Source organism: Bombus bifarius, unplaced genomic scaffold (genome assembly GCF_011952205.1).
Source record: "Bombus bifarius isolate JDL3187 unplaced genomic scaffold, Bbif_JDL3187 scf7180000008006, whole genome shotgun sequence".
NCBI lineage: Eukaryota > Metazoa > Arthropoda > Insecta > Hymenoptera > Apidae > Bombus > Bombus bifarius.
In genome coordinates, this window is record NW_022884384.1 from 1,103,270 (window position 1) to 1,116,346 (window position 13,077).

Genomic DNA, 13,077 nt, shown 5'->3' on the forward strand with positions numbered 1-13,077 from the left:
TGGAATAAACCGAATAACCTACGTATACGAGACGTACGTATAGTACGTACGAACGAGAAAAACGCGAATTACTGGACGATATTTGAGAGAGAGAACCGGACAGAAACGAGCGATGGAAGCGATTTTGACACGCGTCGCGATGACACAAAAGCTGTAATACGAAGTATTCGACACGCGTGTTTCGTCAGCCTTTTCGAGATTACCTAAAAGTGTAATCCGAGCGTCGTTTCTGTATACACACGATCGCGTAAAATCGTCGTAACGAACGACGAAGAAAGGAAATAAAAAGTAAAACACGAAGAAAAACGAAGAGGAGGAAAAAGAGAGACGGATACGTTCGAGATGCGAGCGACACTCCGTGTGTCAATCGCGTTTCCAGCGGCCAGATAAAGTTTCTCGCGAATATAGAAATCTCGGGGAGTAACGTATTTCGATCGCGGTCGACGACTTTTTTTTTCTTCTTTCTTTCTTTCTTTCTTTTTTTTTCGCAACGTTGCAAAATCGCGTGCCGGTCAATATCGAACCGACGCGGCGAATAGAATAGCACGGCGAACAATAAAATATTACGTCGGTGCATTAAAAATGTAGATACGGATCGATGTTGACACCGGTTGAAGTTCGTTTCGTTCCGGTATTAGACGCGGCGCGATCGATCCGGGAACCTGCTGAAAACCAATACGCAACGAATCGATCGTCGGGCAACTTTCTTTGGATAATTGCTTTTATCGATAATTTAATTTCGTTGCAATTTTATACGCGTGCTCGATAGGAATTTAATTAGGTCTTTGACGTTAACGCGGTGGATTCAAAGGGAATATATCTTTTCCCAGCTATAGAGGATACACGGACGCGAGGTCGAAAAGGGACGATAACCGTGTATAACGAGCTAGATACGCAGACCACGTACGAGCTAAGATTAATTCGCTAGATTGCTGACTTTTTAACGTTCGAGCTGCTGTGCGTGGATTAGCTATTGTGTAAGCGTATAATAATGGGAAAGACTACACGAAGGAATAAACGAAACGATATCTTTATTTCGCTTCTCCTTCTAACGCGTCTTTAGATACAGAGTATTTTTAATATCGAGTCTCGCGTATATAAACGTATTCAAACTTTTGATATTTTTAATACCTCCTTTTCGCGTCTCGTCGAACGAGCAAAGATATTAAAGTCAAAGACGATTTGCGACGGAGAAAAGTATGGAGAACGCGCGTTTCTCGTTTTTGAATCGCAGCCATCCTCGTTTCGCGTTTCATTTTTCGATATACTTCGACCCGATATCGTACATTTCGTATTTCAACGCGTGACACTTAATTTAAAACGAATATAAGCAATTAATCGTATTATTACCTCTTAAGATAAGACAGATCAATAGCAGATAACGAATTAACGTGGCCAATAGTAAACGTTCGATTTGACCACCGATAACGTCAAAATGAGAAAGCGTCTCAACCCTTTTCTACGCTCAGATTTCAAACGTATCGATATCTCTACCGTGTCTCATACACGTAGATCGTCTTTTCCAATCTATCGACGTTTCTGACGTTCCGATCGATTTGCGTTTCAACCCTAGCATTCATCTTTTTCCCCACCACGAAATCGTAAAATTATTATTCAAAGTTCGTGATTCTTACTTCTCTTCCTATCTCTTTTATATAATTCTCTATCTGTACCGTTCGTATCCACTGCCCTAAACAATTTTTATTTCGAGCTATAAAGTCAATTTATTATTATCATTACCAACTATCGTTATCATCTCGGTGGGGCGGACGCCGCCCGGGCAGAGAGATCTTGGCAATTTTCGTATTCATCGGAACAGCGAGAAGGAGAAGACATTTGCCGGGGGCGAGGGTGGTTGGAGCACGGAGAGCATTGTGTGGTAATAGGCACCATCGTGGCGACATTCGAATAGCCGCAATCGCGTCGAACCGAGGCAGAAAGGGAAACACGGGAATTAGAAGCGAGTAAAATGAACGGAAAAAGGGAAACCGGCGTGGAGAGGCACGCGGCGAGGAAAGTACGCGATACGGGATCGTCGTTTCGTCGATTACGCTCTATACAGCAGCGTAATTGCGTATGCAATTACGGCGTCTGAAAGCGAGCATCATCCAGCTCGCGCGACTCCTGCGCTCGCCGTTTTCTTCTGTAACTGTGAATCCGTAATCCGGTAATTTTACGGCAATACATCGCTCTTCCTTTCGTTTATTTGCTTTCCGCTTATTTTTCCTCTTTCTGCTTCGTAGCTGTTACCGTATATACACATATATCTTTACAAGAGAGCAAACGAAAGTACGTAGCAATTGTCGTACGTGAAACGCTCTCGATAGTTTGGAAAATTATTTAACGGCGATTGGTTACGATTGGCGCTCGACGAAGTCAATACGCGAGATTGAAATTATTCGACGAATATTAGAAGAGAAAATTTTGGTTCTTGTGGCGTTCGTGAGATTAAAAATTGACTTCGACGTATGTTCCTTTGCGATTCGTTATGGAAAATTTTAATTGAAATGAAAAAAAAAAATTAAATTATTATACCTGGTAAATGGAATATTTCGAAAAAGGTACACCGTCATCCCCGAAGATATTAATCAAGCCGTTTAAACTATCGCCGAATTGCGTCAATCCACCCCCACCCTCGTACTCCAGATATCAAATCCCCCACCCACGTTACTCGCTACCGAAAATCTATCGTCTCCACAAAATCCCCAACAAGCAACACCCACGACCGCACCGATGACCCACTTTCCCGAGCAGCTCGTCCGCATCCGACCGAAACCTCGAAATCTTCTCTACCGTCGTAAAGTTACCCTCCGAACGAAAATCCGTCGACCGAACAACGTTGCACGCGACTGCAGTTTACCCCGACGTTCCAATCTGGACGTGTAACGTGTAAGCAACGTATTAATATACGCGCGTGACTGTCCGACGATGAGACGGCAGGAACGAACGGCAAAGGAAGAAACAGGTGAGAAGCTCGAGTAGATAGGATCGGTCGGGTGCGTTAAACGTGGCACGTAACGCGGCGGTCGACTCGGTCGTTCGGACGGTCGCGAAGGCTGGCAAGGCGGGCCACGGGTGCGCGCAACGCCGCGCATGTCCGTGTTGCCATGATCGCCCTGGCCCACTGACCTATATTACACGCGGGTACAGGTCCCGCATATACGAGTCGACCCACGAGCGACCGATGCTCGGCCGTGGCGACTCGAACAGGCCACGCTCGCGTCGCTAGTTCCATCGCTAGCTAACGATCGTTGTCTCCGTTATCTGGATACGCGTGGTAGAGTAAATTTCGAGAAGCTCGCGTTGGATAAACTGGACGTTCGTCGATCTGCGTAAAAAGTCGCGTATACGTCGTTATCCGTCGTCACGATGCAACGACGTAGTTGCGACGGATCTATCGCAACCGCGAAGAGCAGCTGATTTTAGAGGCCGTGGCTGGAACGTGGCGTCGGTACGCGACGAATCGTCGGTTGGCGGCGCGTTGCGCCGTAGCTGAACGAACGCGATACGACGAATCAGTGCGGCAGTGAGTCAGTGAGTCGGTACTGTCAGTAGACGCGCGTTCGCTGGCCAAGCGGCAATAAGCAGGCGGTTCGCAACGATTCTCGCGTATATAGTAGCTACGTAGAAAAAGAGAGAGAGAGAGAGAGAGAGCGTGTGTGTGTCGGAGCATCCGTGCGAAGTTCGCTCGTTCAACTTTAAAACACGCGGCGAAGGAACCGAAGGCCGACGGTCGCGAGGAGCGCGCGCACACGTCGAGAAAGAGGAAACACGCGATGTATGCGCGATCGTCAGTGGCGGCAGTGGCGACGACGGCGACGGTGGTGAGCGATTGTTGCGCAAAGAGAGGCGAGCTCGAGTGAGTGCGCGCGCGGATAGTCGCTTCTGCGACTGGCGCTGGAAGAAAGGAGAGAATAGAAGAGAAGAGGAGCTACCTCGGGGAACAGCCAGGCAGCGCGCATCAGCTTCGAAGAGGGGAGTCGTGGAACGTTGCTGCGTGACAACTGGGTGACGGCTGCGTGGATACACGCCGCCGCTAGTGATGCAAGGTGTTCTTCCTAGCGATAAGTGGTGACGTCGGCAGAAGCAGCGAGCGCCGGCTTCTTCTTGCCGCGGGTGTGCTCCTTTACGGTCACCTTCTTTTTCTTCCTTCTCCCTTCTGCCTTCTGCCTTCTGCCTTCTTTTTCTTCTTTTCTCCAACTTCCGTTTCCCTCCGTCTGCCTCCTTCGTCGATCGTAGCTCGATCCACCCGCGTAATCTTCCGCTCTCGCTCCTCGCCATCGCGTCTACACAAAGTATCCGGTCTCCGCGGTGATCGGAGAACGCAAACGAGTTCGTTGGTGCGTGAAGTTCGCGTGTACGATGAAACGATTGGAAGTTGCGATGGATGTTTAGGAGTGGAACGGCGTGGAATGGAAACGAGGTCTCTGGGTGTCGACGTGTCTTGGAGTCTCTCGTGGCACCGCGAGGATGCTTCTTGGAGAAAAGTAAGATAGAAAATCCAGCCGTAATTCTTTTACTATATACGACGAATTATGCGAAACGTTGATCGATCGACCGATTGATTCGACGAGACAGTGTACCTTGGTCCACGTGACGAATATCAGGGATTTTTTTAGCGTCGTGCTTCTCTCTCTCTCTCTCTTCCGTTTCTAACGATTCGGAAACGTAATCGAGATAAGCAAAACAGCGAATAGACGAGCGTGCTACGACGAGCATATGCTGTTTGCTTAAACGCGGCCAACTCTGGCAACGAGAATGGGAAGCATTCTCGCGCGCAAAAATTATTGATTACCCAGCAGCCGATTCGACGTAGATGGCTGACGTAGAATTAGGACGTTGGAAGGAACCACACGGCGCGCGTTGCGGCCGCGAAAATTTGTCGTTGCCTCGAGACGACGTAGTCGTCGACGTTGACGCGTCTCGCTCGCGCAGAACGGAAACAATCGTTTTTCTCGAGCTGATATCAAGGTCGAGTGCCTTCGATCCGCCGACGTTCTCCTCGGCCCTTGCCTCTTCTACACGCTCCTCGTGGAAACGTTACGATTTTCCCCGTTCTTTTCTTTCTTCCTTTCTTTTCTCTTTCTCTTCTTTCACGGGTCTCTCGTTACGAGACGTTTGCGCGCAACGAACGCTGTAACCTTTGTTTTGAGATCGTTTCAAAATCCGTGGAAAATTCTGGCGAAAAGAAATTTTCCTGCGAAGGCAACGAGCGCTGTGATTCTATAAATATTTTTATAAAATCGACGAATCAAACGATACGTTTCTCGACTAAAGCGTATTTCTCGCTATTGATTAGTTACGCTTCGCGAATTCGCAAACGTTTACAAATTAACTTTACGCGATTTAACGACTGAACGATTACGTAAACGTTACAAAACGTAGGTTGCAAATAGATTGTATTTAACCTTAATTATGCATTTATTTGATATCGGTTGGCGAGTAACGTAACTTATACGCCGAAAGAAATCAGATCTAGTTAGACCGAGTTAAGCAGTCGGATCCAGCGAGCGTTTCTAAAGGCAGAGTAAAACGAGATTAAAAGAATCGAGTGAAATTCGTTTCGCGATATCTTTAATCGATGATTGATTGTAATTTAACATCGAGGTCACAGCCAATTTTATAAATACATACCCTTTTCGAAGTTATCGTGCTCTTATCTCTAGATACATAAAAATTTCGGTTCTACTTGCTCCGCGAATTTTGGCAAATACATCTTCGATTTTACCATATCCGAACAGCGTGCCCTTTGTACGTATTTGATTCTAACAGCTAACGAAAGCGATTAGAACGGACAATCCGACGAAATTATCGGTCGCTTGGCCGCGTCGGTAGTTCCTCGAGAGATTATCAACGATTTGCCTCGTCGATCGCGATCGGAGAACGTGGAAAATCGTGGTAATTTCACCCGCGACCGCGGGCGACGACGTTTTATTAATATTCGCGATATTCCTTCGTTTCTTCGTAAACGATACCGAACATTTTTTTTTTTGCACGAGAGGAAGGCAAAGCGAACACGCGTCGATCGACTTTCTGTCGAACACGCGATGCTTTTGTGCTCGAACTTGCTCTCGCTGTTCGACTTCTTTTTGCGTGTAACGCGAGGCAAATGCAAATTGAAAACTGAACCAGAGTCTTTGTGAGACGAAAGAAACGAGAAACGATTAAATCTTCTGATAATGTAAAAAAAGGAGAACGTATCCGAACCGAAACATGTTCCACGATGATCGAGCCCTCGAGCACGGATTAATTTACATTTAGAAGGGTCTGTCACAATCTTCTAACCCGATAGCGCTTTTTTGTATCAGCCGCGCTACTGATTTTACCAAAGAAACGTTCTCCGATGCTGTTTATTACTGGAATTTCACTGAAATTTCATGGAATAAATTTGTTGAGAAAGTAATTTACGCTTTTTTCCTAATACGATGGCAACGATTTGAAATAATAGGCAAGAAAATATCGATATCGGGTATTCCGTCGTACTAGCGAAATTATCGCGTCGTTAAATATCAATTAACGATAGATAGATAGATAGATAGAATGGAGAAGCAGTTGACGAGAATATTCACAGCCAGCTGGCAAACGTTGATCCGGCCTCATCGATCATTGTGTTATTTGCAAAATAGTCGTATCAAACGTACGACTCGCGTTAACATCGGATCGATTAGTTACACGCGTAGATTACAGCCCTGTTTTTCTTTGTCTTTATCTTTCCTTTTCCTTGTCATTCGCCTTTTTAGTCGATAGTTACGTTCGTTTCGGTTTTAGATGATCGAAACGATTCGGTGAACGCGAGGCCGTTAAGCGAACTGTTGTCGAGGCCTCTCGGCGCGCTTTTGCTTTCTTGCTCGTGCTGGCTGTCACTTGTTAAGCAAATCACGAAGTAGAACATCTCGCGTTCCCCCGCTGCGCCGCTATTAGGAAAAATTTCACCTACGATTCTACTTTTTGCATTCCTCGATACGTTACGAATCAGCGTCTAGAAGAAACTTTATCGAGCTAGTTTTTTAACAGTTAATTCAAAAGCAAAGGAACGACGTAGTTCTGAAAAGATTTTATTACCTTTATATCGCTTTTATATCGGTATTTTATCGTTCTTTCTTCTTTACGAGATTAGTTTCTCAAATTCTTACTTTTACGATGAATCTTAAATATTTTATCTCCGGCCATATATCGAATATTTCCAGTGGTTTTGCTCTTTCGTTTCTTCCCGATTAAATTTATTCGATCGATCACCTGTCGTACCTTCGCGTGTCGCCTAAACGTTAAAAGATGGTCTTTCAACGAAGAGAAAGAAACTGGCGATTAGAAACGAGAACAAGAGAAATTACCGATAAGCCTAAGAGAAGAGACTTTGGTCCTCGTTCGACCAAACTTACGATCGAGTGACAGGATAAATAGAAGGACGATAGATGGAATCGGTTGGCCGGGCACGATGAATTTCCTCCGAGGGCTCGTCCCTCCTATAATTAACCTTTACTCGCGGCGTTTATCAATTAAGCCTGCCTGAATCTCGAACGTTTTTACCCGAGGGCTATCTGCACGCGGAATCGCGCAATTTCAACGAATACCCGTAATCACAATTTTTCCGCAGTGTTTACGGCGTGGCTTTTATTCGGCGATATTTGAGCGCCGCCCGAGGAACGTTACCAGATAACTAGTCGGCGATCTCTCGATAGACAGCCTGTTGCCGCGCGTGTTCTGCTGGTTCGCTAGGGGAACGAACCGATAAAATAAAGCGGCGAAACGCGAAAATGCTGGCTGGAAGAGCGGAACGATGTTGGACGGTGTGTCCTTAAATTTAAATAAAGCCCTTAGAGAAAAAGCAACAGGCAGATATACTTTAACGAGGAAAGAAACAGGTCCGATAAAAAGAGCTGGCCGTGTTACGTCGACGAGCGTAATTTTTCGTCGTTTATCGCGCTAACTTTCTACGCTTGCTGTGCCAAACGACACGTACGTTTCATCGGTGGTATGTAACGTAAGCCTTACAGCAACGATTTGCTAGCTTCGTTGCACGCGTAGCGACAGTCGGTCTGCTAATAAAACAAACGTGATAACGACGCGCCTCGTGAAAACACGTTATTGTCTCGTTAAACACAAACGGTGTAAGCGCGAACGTCGTTTCATGAAAAACGTGATGCAGTTGCGGAACTTTTAAATCCAGGTTAAACACGCGTCCACGGCGAAGATGATGCGTCGGAGGCGTCTTATAAATCTCTGGATATTACGCGCGTTAGGTTACATCGTGCCTCTTACATTTTGTTACATTTTCGTCTTGGCAAGCTTCGAGCAATTTTCTAAAATTAACCGCATTATGGTAATACGATAAGTAATACCTTTCTGTCGTCGAGTATATACATTTTTCCGGCAATGTGTAATTATTATAAAACACAGGAAATTTTTATTTTTGCAATGGAAAATTATTTATTTCCTTCGATTTAAGAGCGAATTCGCTTTATACGATTAACCGATCTTCCATACTACGATGCACCGTAAGTTTCTGATCGCGCGATACGTCGTTCTTTTCGCGACAATATTTGGTTATCCGCAACGTAAATTTTAATTTTCCTCTATCGGAATTTTAGTTAGAAAATAAGTAATTAATTCGGATCCAAAGCGGTATCTTCGACGGCTATTTATATTACTTTGAAAAGCGAAAATAAATATACCTAACTGGAATTAAACGAGAATACGAAAAACACTTGCACGGTGTCAAGAAAAATTAGACAGTTAATAGGAATAGGAAAGTAATAACATCTCGCGATATTTTATGACAGCGAATGGATTGGCCGATCGGAATATCAATAATTACCACTCGTATATGTTGTATCGTATCTGTTTCGAAATATGCGCAATTCGTATAATTGCGATTTTCATTCACGAATACACATCTAGCTCTATTTTAAAAACCATTAGCGATCGATAGCTCCGTTTTTCCTCCGATTCGTCAATTATCTGTCTCTTAAGCTTCTCGGTAAATCGATCGACGATCACGAACTTCTTTTTATCCGACTTGTCTTATCGACTGTAATAAACACTAATATTTAGAAATTATCGAGGAAACTTGTTCGTTCTTGATATTTCCTCTTACCGGACCTACGGTACGCACGATATCTTTTCGTCGTTTCGTTATTACACTAAAGACCAACGCGTAACAATATACAACGAGTTTGATCATTCCGTGGAAATTTGAGGCAAGCACGGATTAAAAGAGGCAGCTTAAAGGGCTGCAAGGGGGGCTATAGCTCCGGGCCTCGCCTTCTCGCCGACAATTTATTTCGTTTCAAACCGCCCCCGTTTCTCTACGAAGGGGATGACACGATTCGATAGTCCCGGCCGTCGATGATTTTAATTCGGTCACGAGTTAGATCTTGAGACGTCGAAGCTCGACGGAGATTTGTCGACGATAGGAAAAATACGATCGGCGATATGGAAACGATTCGCATAACGCGGTACGGTTAATATACAAAGTACAAAGTTTCTCTTGTACTGTTACACAAAATCATCGCCGTGTATTATATCTTGCTGTTCGATCGATTCGTTTTATTTCACGTACGGAACGCTGCGTCACCTCGACGCGGAACCAGAAGAGTGGAAGACAAAAGGAAGGAAGCATCGAGGAGGAATGAGTCGTATCGTAAGAGCTGCTTTCGATTCCGCGCGCTGGGCCGTGACGTTAAGGTCACGATTCACCAGGGCCAGGCAGCGAGCAGCCTGGTTTTATCACGCGGGATGGTCCCACTTCCGAAAACAATGCGCGCCAATGCCAACTGGATTTCGTCCGGTTCTCTCGGCTCGCTGTGTCGTATTATCGTAACGACATCAGGTTGGCAACTTAGTTGCGAACGTTGGCTAGCGTGGCGGAGGTGATTAGATGACGTGGAGTAGCAAATATGTCAAAATGCCTGACGAGGGATCAACGCACGTGTCTAATTTGCTCCTTTGTAACGCGCCCGTGTCCAACCGGCTATATTTGCGAGAGAAATTACCCGAGAATTTCTCGGACCGCGCACCGTGTCAAATTGTCGCTGGTTTCCGAGAGACCGACGTGGACTGCGCTCGACGAGATCGAGGTTGGTCGGGTTTCACCACGTTTTCGATAATCCGTGAGTTTTCAGATCTTGCTTTTTAATCCAATTTGTCAATCGTTTATTTGGTCGCTCGTCTGATAAAATATTAAACGTCGGTCAACGATCGCGAACTGTTTTTCATTTTTAATTTAGCTTTCTCTCGGTACCTACCGTTGGTGTCATAAGGAGACCGATCAAATTTTGGATTAATCGCGAGCTGCTCGATTTTACGACTCTCCGCTTTAATTCGTACTTTGTGCTTTGCGTAGGGATATGAATAGTGCTTCGTAGGATACAAATAGAATCGGCAATACCTCTGGATACTTTCACGAAACTAAATTATCGCGAGTTTTCATTTCTTACTAAATGCAACGTGGATTTTCGATCGACCAGTCTCGTTCTACTTTGAAGATTCCACGTTATATGTAATACGCGTAAAAAAGTAGATCGGAAAGAAAATTCGCGTAAATCGTTCGCAACTTGATCGATCGTCGCATTGCTACTGAATTCTCGAGCGAAACTTGATCTACAGTCAGAATTTATTTTTAATCGAGTATTGATTCAAGTATTGGTGATTAAAATGCAGTAGCCTGATTTCATCAAGGAAATTAATTAAACTTACTTTTAATTAACCCACTCGGTTTTAATCAATAACTTCAAACGAAGTTTTAATTAATTGAATTTTATCAGCTTTCAATTCTGTATCGTGTTACGTAATACGTAATAAGCGTGCTTCATTTTTACGTGTATCAGATACGAAACTAGAACCAACTATCTCTCATACGCTAAACGATGGAAAATTGATTTTCGTGATAAATATTTCCCAATTTTTGTAAAACTATGCGCTCTAACGAGCCTATTAAATATCGATTAGCTTCGAATCGAATTCGAACGACGTCGCACAACATTTGAGATTCTCGATAAAATGTTCCATTGGGTCGATGAAAGCCGAGTATCGATCGAATTTCGTTCAATTTTTATTATCGCATCGACTTTTTCTTTCTATCGTTCGTTTGCTCTCTGTTTTTCTTCGCGTTTAATTTCAAACGAAAGAAATCCACGAAACGTTTCGTAACGCGTAATTCTCTCTCCGAAGCTACGTATTAAAACGATACGACAAAATTTTTCTCGCGGTTTATAGCCCTCCAGGGTTTTTCGTATGATAAATAGAGGTACCGTTATCTCGTCCCTGAAAAGGATGGTTCCTCGTTTCTCTAAATTGAATGGTACATGTATCATTGCATTTTTAGATAGCCACCGTTGGATCTGATAGCGTTCGCTCGAAATATTTCTTTTCTCTATCCTGCATACTCCGCGGTGAAAAAAAATGTAAGAAATATTCAGGAAACTCTATCGTTCTGGCAAAAGATTCGAATTAATTGTTTCGAGCATCTGTTATTTTTATATTATCCTTTTTAATATTTAGGCGCTGTTTGGCCAACTCGATTTTAGCTGGAAATATTTCGTTTCGATTAAAAATACTCTTTACGCGCGAATCGATTCAAACGTTACCTTAAACAAATTTCTTCGTAATTTTTAACATGTAGCGCGTTGTACTCCGTTAAAGTATAAAACGAAAATGTCGTTTACGTAACAACGTATAATTTATAAGGCCGGTATATTTAAATATTTCCTTGCATTGAGTTACGCGTTATTTTTCTCTTATCGTTTCATCTCCTTTCGATACCTTTTCTCCCCGATCGTAAGATACGGAAATTGTTAAACGTTCATTTAAAGAAATCACGTTGTTGCGACAACGCGCTGCCGGCCCGTGTTATTCGTCATTCGTTTTTTAATACAAAATTACAAAGTGACATTTAAAGTTATATTAAAATACCTGCAGGTGAAAGTACGACATCGGAAATATCTCGATTCATGTATCCAGTCAGGATTAATTGCTTAATTCTGATTGCGAAAAAGCCGTAGCTACCGTAATCGTTGCATATTCAGTCACCCCGCGTCGTTTCACTCGAAATTCGACGTTCGGTGTACAATGTACCGCAAAAAAAAAAAAAGAAAAAAAAAGAATGAATTTTAACCAGCGCTACAAACTCGCAACGCTAAGCGAAACTCATCGTTGTCAACGATATCTTTCGATAAAATTTGCAACGTCGAAACACGAAATCGATCATTTCTACGTAATTAACGCTGGAAAATTTTAAAGTTAAAACGATTCGAACGAAAAACTATACAATTTAGGTATCTAGCATCTGTTTATTAACACGCGTTATCGCTATATTTGAATCGATTCGACAGCAATCCGATAACAAATTATTATGTCGCTTTTAAAGCTCGAAATAGAAATAATTGAAAATAGAATTTGAAACGTTAAAACGCGAAGATAATTTACTATCGGAGCAAAAATTCTTGAAAGAAACGAAAAGTAAGAAGAAAAAGGTCGTCGACATCGTTCCTTGATTCGAGACTGTCGTCGAACCGTGAGAATCCTCTGGCGATCTGACCCCGTAACTTTTATCGATATCGTGCATCGTGAGGCGTGGAGGAAAATTTTGCGTAGGTAGATCCGCGTACGCAACTAAGCGTGTAACGCGTACCTATCTGCGTTCTATCAGCCGTACGTTTGCTCGTTTTGCAGCTGCCTTCCTCGGTTATTGCCTACTTACCGTTGGCTGACTAATATCTTCGGATCGTTTCGTTTCATCAAATGAAAAACAAATTATCGCCGCCCGTTGGAACCACGTTTTATAATTACTCATCGCGCTGATCGGCTATCAGCACGACTACGGTTACGATAATTACCGATTGTATGCAACTATCTTATTTTCCATCTGTTTAGAATTCTTTTCCTTTCCTTTCTTTCGGTTTCCCTATTTTTCAAAAAAAAAAAAAAAAAAAAAAAAAAACCGACAAACGTTAGACACAGGCAACTCGTATCTGCTTCTGCATAGGATAAAAATTATTTTCCATCAAGCGAGGGGCCTAAAGATGGTTATATATTTATTTGTTAACCCTGGGATGCCGTGGTGCGGGTCAAAACCGACGA

General features: G+C 43.5%; 1 protein-coding gene across 9 annotated transcripts in view; it reads left to right on the forward strand.

The window, feature by feature from the left end:
* Positions 1-13,077, forward strand: part of LOC117206322 (nuclear receptor coactivator 2-like) — a 126,957-nt gene that overhangs the window by 71,496 nt on the left and 42,384 nt on the right. The window contains exon 1 of one of the 9 annotated variants that reach the window (XM_033445554.1): positions 3,676-4,487. The exons of the other annotated variants lie outside the window; for them this stretch is intronic. Coding sequence (XP_033301445.1) covers positions 4,471-4,487 — 17 coding nt within the window. The 5' untranslated portion in view covers positions 3,676-4,470. Of the gene's footprint in view, positions 1-3,675; positions 4,488-13,077 lie in introns of those variants that run through there. 9 annotated transcript variants of the gene reach the window in all.